The sequence below is a fragment of the Alosa sapidissima genome, chromosome 18, assembly GCF_018492685.1.
Source record: "Alosa sapidissima isolate fAloSap1 chromosome 18, fAloSap1.pri, whole genome shotgun sequence".
Lineage (NCBI taxonomy): Eukaryota > Metazoa > Chordata > Actinopteri > Clupeiformes > Clupeidae > Alosa > Alosa sapidissima.
The window spans coordinates 5,112,259-5,119,871 of NC_055974.1; the positions used below are offsets into that span (position 1 = coordinate 5,112,259).

Sequence of the window (7,613 nt, forward strand, 5' to 3'; positions counted from 1 at the left end):
CCACATGCAGAATGAGATTTCTGTTATATTTTTTCTATTACTATTTCTTTGGAGGAAACCGAGCACTTTTATTAATGGCTTTTTTTTCTCTTTTTTCCTTTCTCTCTCTCTCTCTCTCTCTCTCTCTCTCTCTCTCTGTCTTTGCCACAGACACTCGGCCCCTGCCTGACGTAGCCATGACCGGCAAGTGCACGCGCGAATGTGACGAGTACGGCCACTCGGACGCTTGCTGGATGCCCGTGCGCACGTCGCCCGAGCGCCGGCCCAAGCAGCCGCAGGTCGCCAGCAGCCAGCAGCCCCCCAAGCTTTCAACCTTCATGACCTCCGGCGGCGGTGGGGCCTCGGGTGAGCAGGCGGCCAATTCGGACTCGCCGCTGGCGGTGGCCAATGGCGACGCGGCGGCGACGGGGGCAGTGGGAGTGCACCACCACCTGCTCGGCGACCGCAACCGCAACCTGCTCAACAAGAAGATGTCCGCCTCGTCCTCATCCTACGACGCCTTCGCCACCGCCAGCTACGCCGCCAGCGCACCCGACGACCCCAGCCGCCCCCCCGAGGACATCCCACTGGCCCAGACGGGCGACTACAAGCCCACCACCTGCGGCACACTCACCCGCCGAGAGGTCTACCTGTGACCGCCGCACCAGCCGCCAATCGCCAATCAAAACTAAGAAGAAACATACAAACAAAAAAACGCAAAGAATTGTATCAGTAACACCCGTCCTACCATCAACACTAAAATCTAACACACACACACACACACACACACACACACACACACACAAAACCACCCTCTTGAGACTCTCGTTTTAGAGCCCAAAATGGACTTCCTCCTTCCCACAAGAGGAAAAAAAACACGACTGCCGTGCTCAAAGGACAAGAGAAATAAACGATACTCTTTGGTTGATTCTCTTGAGGATCGTTCTCACCAAAACCTTTACTCTTTCTTTCGCTTATTTTAACTATCCGCTTAACGAACGACTAACTCATACTTTTAAAATCAAGACAAGTTGATGAGTAGGACAAAAGGGTGACTAGCGAGGAGGCAAAGAAGGGGGAAAGGGCGGGGTTGATGGCAAGCCAATCGGATGTTTTGCTGCTGGCGATTTCGGGCCTCTCGAACTATTCTTTAGCTGACTGATTACCCCACCCATTGTATAATGTCGACTGTATCATCGTAACGTGCATGCATAACCAAGCCCCTTGGAGACATGGACTACTGGCGCTAAACGAAGGTCCTACCTGCTATCTTTCTAGATCGCTTTTTTTCTACAACTCTATACTGGCATGAGGAGAGACTCTGACCAAGGTACTTCTTGTACTTCATGGTACTGATGTTCATGGACGGATGGGCAAAGCTTGTTCAAGGATCTGCCCATATCACCATGGTATGCAACCATCATCAACGAGGCTCGAACCAATCAAACTGAGTCAGCATTGTAACAGTAGACCAAAAATAGACTGCAGGAAAAAAATCCAAATTTACAGAAACCTGAAGGAAGAGGAACAAAGCAAATGGGAAAGCAAGGATATTCCCATAGCAACAAGCGATCTCAAAGACGCTCATATGTCTGTTTTTTGTTTTATTTGATTTTATTGCTTCTTTTTTTTCACCTGTCATGGCAACCAAGTTTGAGGATTACTCTTGTGTTGTGTTTTTTTAATAACGAGAATCTGAGCCGCAAAATCTAACACTACGCCTGTGGATGCCTGTTGAAAAATTGTTAGTCCACGACGTGCGCTGTAAACTGTGAACTCACACGCGAACTTGTGTGCTCTCTTTCTCACGCCAACCACTTGCGCACGCGCACACACACTCTGAGACATGTGTTTGTGTGTGTGTGCTTACACTCTGTACATAAATATAGTGTACACATAATGGACACATGCTTTAAATCGATATCCCAACTTCACACTCACTCTCCTGCCCCCTCACCCCTCTCACTCCCTCCCTCCCTGTCCAGTCTCTTTCTCTTTCCTTGGTAATCTCCGAGAGTTAGCCGAAAATAACCCAAGGGGACCTTATTTAACCAAGACCAGTCGTGTGGTTGCTAGTCTTTGCCTGAACGCTGTGAATATGTGTCAATGTGGTTGTGAATATCACATCTGGAGAAAAACGAGACAATTACTTACTCCTTCAAAATTTCAATTAAACATACTTTTGTTTTGGTCAGACATTTTAGTGATGACCCCTGCAAGATGTCTAGCAGGAACAATTGCCCAAAACACCTGACCACACTACAAGAATATGTTCATATATGTGGGCTAGTCTTTAACAAACAACAGGTGAAGGCAAACAATGTTCAAGGGAATCCTTGGCTAGCAACGTCAAGGTAGTGAGCAGCATACATACATACAAACATACATACACCCCGCATCCGCCCACTAGACCAATCAGCTACTTCAAGTTGTACGCACACACATACACATTTTTACACACACACACACACACAGTATCTCACACTGACAGTACAAACATGCACTTATGAAGAAGTGTGCTGGCATTTCTGAAGGTCATAGGACATGTATTTGGCTAATAACAAGAGAGCTAGCTCAGTGACTCAGTGGAGAGGCGTGTGCCTGTGCACGTGACCAGGCCACTCTGTAGAGGACGTCTGGTGCAGTGGGCTTCATGGCTGATACCAAAGTGCTGGTAGAAGCCCACTGATGCTGAGGAGGAGAGTGACCAGTATCTCTCGAGCCTTTTCAAGAGACAACGACTAACATCCATGGAATAAATGTTTATTTCGCTCTAGCTTTGCATTGCTTACGAAAAATGCTGTGCTTTTTTAAATGTCTTTGAGGTACTGGCAGTCATGTTCTTTGATGGTGATTGAGTCACAGAAGCTAATAGATAATGTCAGACACACACACACACACACACACACACACACACACACACACACACACACATACATTTATACGTAAGCACATGCATGCCAAAACACACACACACACAGACATGTACACAAGCAAAGCTCTTATGTCCCCTTTCTATTGTAGGTGATGTTAACTAATCGCCTACATAAAAACAGATTTAAAAACAGTAGAAGTCACGCAACACTGAGTGAGAGAAACCAGGACATGCAGCAGCAGCAGCAGCCCTTTTTGCTTTTGTACTTTAGAGAACGTGTTTTGGGTTAATCAGTGCTGCTTTTTGGGCAGTCGGGTCTGTAGTCTGTAAGTACTACTCGTCGTTAAAAAGAAGTGCTCCTATGCTTATAAACTGTATACAGATATGTACTTTTTATTGCACGTTTAAAGGGAAACTTACTTCACTTACTGAGAAGGAGAGAAATAAATACAAAAAAATGCATAAAAAAAGAAAATGTACAAAAATCATACTCTGTGAAGATGAGGGTCCATCTTGTTGCTTGCTTTTGTTATACCCGGACAGACATTAGCCATGTAGTAGGACTTAGTATCTCAGTCTGAGAAAGCTGGATGATATATACATGGGGTTCATCAACTTCGTTTCTTTGTATTGAGCTATTTTTTGACTATGTTATTATATCCAAATGGTTGTCATTTTGTTTCCGAGCCCTGTTTTTTCCACTTCAAATGGCTGTTGATTTTTAAAACTTTTGTTGTCATTGTTGTTCATGCTATTACCTTGTCTTTCATTTCAAAGAGTGCACACTTTTGGCTTGATCATCCATCCAGAGAAGTGATTCCTGACAAAGTTTTTTTTTTGTTTGCTTGTTTTCTCCTTCATCTGGTTTTGTACCTATCAGTGTTGCATTTGTTTCAGTTTTTTTAATTATTACTATTCTTTGGTAGACTGTGACAATGATAATGGTAATATTTGCTAATTTCGTTGTCTTTGCTTCTCGTTTTGTTCTCTGTTTTCGGCATCACTTTGTATATTTAGAGAAAAGAAACAGGAAAATCAAAACAAATATAGAGTGAATGCAAAATATGCAATTGTGCCTTTTTATACCAATGGGTATGATTTAATTGTTGGTTCTGAATGGTATGAAACCAGTTATATTGAAATGCTTTTTTAGATGTTCTGGATCAGATATACTTGGATGATATCTATGTGAGAGGTTGAAATTTGATGCCCTCTATCTTGAGTTGTCTTAACATGGGATCAATCCACTGTCACAAGTGTCTGTGCGATCGCTGCAACCATGAGGTCTTGGATGAACCTCGTTATGATGTGAAAGACTGTCCCAAGATCAAACCTTTAATCTAGTCCAGGCAATTGGATGAACATATCGTCTTTGTGTGGCTCCAGTGCAACAAGTTGTTGTGCGCATGGAGGGTGGTGACCTCTAACATTTCACAGGAGAGAAGCATTTGGGGGGACGATGGAGCTCGTGGTGGCTCTGTGGGCTGCAAAGGAGGGATGCTGACAGAGCAGACACCTTAGGGGGGGAGATAACACCTTTGAAGATACAGAGAGAGAGAGAGAGACTCATTGACACAATACAAAGAGAAAATGTTTCAGTCATAGCTCAGTAATGTTGGATTCAGTCAAGTAGACACTACCCAACTGGTACTTCGAGTTGAAGAAGAGAGTGAGGTACAGAGAGATAGACAGACTTGCAAGAGGCAAAAAGAGTGATGGGGGGAGAAAGCAAGAGAGACAGAGAAGGAGAGAGAGAGATAAAGATGCTGCTGTCATTTCAATGCTCTCATAAAATATACAGCAGGGTCACAGGTATGTCAGGTAGTTGGCATCTGGGTGTCAAGAGCGGGCCTTAATCACTTGGGCTCTGGTCTGCCTCTCTCCCCCTAACCCAAAGGTGTCTGCTCTTTCTCAGCATCCGACTTTCACATTCACAAATCAGATGTGTCATTTTAAAACCCATGATAAACAATTCTATGAAAAATAAAATACAAAAAAGAATAAATAAATCAAACACTTGGATGTTGATGTAGAAACCGAGGAGCAGTTTGTCATTGTTTATTATAAGTCACTATGCACGGAACTTAGCTTAACATGGCAAAATGTACTGAACGCAAGTCCACTCCTATTTATGACTATTTTACATAAGTTAATTTGCTTTTTGTACAGGTTCCTGTAAATAAATTGCTTGTCCTTTTTGTCTCTGCAAATTAAAATATAACATGATAAAACAATCTGGTCTTCGTCTGGTCTTTTTTCCTTTTGTTAAGTTACACACAGGGCCTCTGGAACAAGAACTTTACCCTACCACTTAATCACAAGCAGGGCATACTGAGAATGAGAAAACATTGAATACGTTCTTTATGTGCGGCATATATATCACCTAAACAATACCTGGTTTTCCCTTCTAACACTTCATGCATACACCATAGGCATTCAGGATTAAATATGTATGTGTGTGTGTGTGTGTGTGTGTACTGTAATATGCAGGGCTTACCCAAACACATCTGTGCCTCCTGCATTCCAGCATGTAATTTGACTTATATGTCACAGTGATGTATGGCTGCATAGCGCTGCAGGTAATTAGTGCCAAGATGGAGCCCATTCCTCAGGCTGGGGTTAGCCACCACTCGCTAATGACGTGCTAACAGCCACCTGAGAGAGCATCTTGCAGCTCACAGTTTGACATGTTCTCAACTTTTACAGTTTTGTGATTGGTCCGTTTGATATTTTGTTTTTAAATAAGCTGTGACACATATTCACAAGCAGAGCAAATCCCCCATCAACCCCCATATCCATATTCAAGGAAACGGGGATCACACATAATTATGAGTACATGTTTTAGACCGTAAGAATAATGCATTTTTACAGTAGCCGTCTGTTATTTGGGTTAATGTGAATCTCATAGATTCACAACGATGGGAAAAATAGGTTAGCAGATGATATTAATATGGTAATCAGACCCATGTTTATTTCCATCATTCTCTCCTAAGTAGCGAGAACATGGGCAGTGGGGGAAACATGCAGCTGGAAATGTTAATTTCTCTGTCCGAAGGAGACAGGAAAATTAAGACAAATTAAACTAAATGTGATGCGTAATTAATGTTTAGGCAATGCATTGGAAATGAAATGTTGCAGAGATTTTGGGCCTATGAATTAAACAGTGTGTGAATATTTAGAATGGCAATGCATTATGCATGAGATTGAGCATGGGATTCTGCGTGTTATCTCTCTCCAACCCCCCAACACCTCCCCCCAACACACCTCTCCCCACCCTTAAGAACCAAATACAAAGTTATTCCAACAAGAATGCAGCACAATGGCATTGGTCATTTGTGTCTGTTGAGCATGACAACCCTTATGCCTGGGGTCTCCAGAACCAAATGCCCAGTAACAGTTCCCCAGTAACAAACAGAATTTGAACAGTGTATCATACAAACATAGACCCACGGCTTGACTGCACAACCCGTGCCAACTAAACAGTGACTGACATTCAGGCAATACTGTACTCTAAGACCTTAGGGCCAAGTAACTTTTATTTTTATTTTCAAGTAATGAAAAAAAAAGCTAGGAGAAGAGTCAGATAATAAAATGGCTTTGCAGGAAGAGCAGGCGAAGTTTGTGTCAAAGAATGTGAAGGTCTGCCTGAGTAAAAAAGATGAAAATGGACAGAACACAAGGCATGGATGGGAATGCGTAGACTGAAGAAACAGAACTGAGACACTTGCATCAAGAGACAGTTGCTTGCAAGCAACAGAATGAAGTCAATCATTGGACTATGTGCTGCAGAAGTACTAACGTGATGAATAAAAATAGAGACTGAAAAAGGGAAATAAACAGAAGAAGAAAGGGAGAAAGAAGAAGTAAAGAGAAAAGTCAGACAAAAGAAAGAGAAGAGTGGAGGAGAGTGGAGGAGAGTGGAGAGAGTGAGAGTGGAAAGAGTTTATGGGTCAATAGTTTGCACATGGCATAGAGAGGAGGGCAATTAATAATGCCATTGATCAGCCTTCATGGACATGGCATGCAGAATGGCCTTTTAAGATGGACTATGGGCTCGCATTTAACCCCTTTGGAGGGGAAAGCCCTCTGATCAAGAACAATTTAATGCACCGAGAAGCCAAACACCATGCACTGAATCAGTCCACACCAAGAAAATGAAAGACTAAATTCCAATCTTTCCAATCTTTTATGGTTGTTTTCTTGTTTGCCCAATATCGAAAGCCAAATCCCATCATTGCCGGTTAGCACTTTGTGAAATTGATTTTGTTTCATACATTTTTTTATTTTATTTTTTATTTATTGTTTTTCTTGATGGTTCAGGAGAGTCAAATCAAACTTTTATGCACAAGTCAGGGACAGGAGAAGGTGGTGGGTTGAGCGAACAGATAAACAACTTGATAAGAAAACCCCTGTAATAACTTTGATTTAATTGTGCTCGTATAAGTTTTATCACTCTGCAGTTGGATATAAGGCCGGCGAGATGATACTATTATCGATGGTGCTATTGTTTTAAAGTGCGGAGGCTAGCACACTTATAAACTAGGCGGCTGGCAAAAAGAAACACACACATCCACACACACACACACACACACACACACACACACACACACACACAAGTGAATGAATTAATGTGAAGGTGCAGTTTTGAGGGTATAAATACTATGATATGTATGCATGTAGGTAATATGGATGATATGTGAGAACCTTATGTGTGCGTGTTTTATGTGCAGTTATGCATACAGTATATGTGTGTATTTGT

General features: G+C 42.5%; 1 protein-coding gene across 4 annotated transcripts in view; it reads left to right on the forward strand.

Moving 5' to 3' along the window:
• The window catches only part of pcdh7b (protocadherin 7b), a 127,943-nt gene extending 122,855 nt beyond the window's left edge, over window positions 1–5,088 (forward strand). For 2 of the 4 annotated variants that reach the window (XM_042070181.1, XM_042070182.1), the window contains exon 3: window positions 151–5,088. In XM_042070181.1, the coding sequence (XP_041926115.1) occupies window positions 151–635 (485 nt within the window). In that variant the 3' untranslated portion in view covers window positions 636–5,088. The remainder of the gene's footprint in view (window positions 1–150) is intronic. The other 2 variants (XM_042070187.1, XM_042070183.1) reach the window with 2 other exon arrangements.
• The last annotated feature ends 2,525 nt before the right edge of the window (window positions 5,089–7,613 follow it).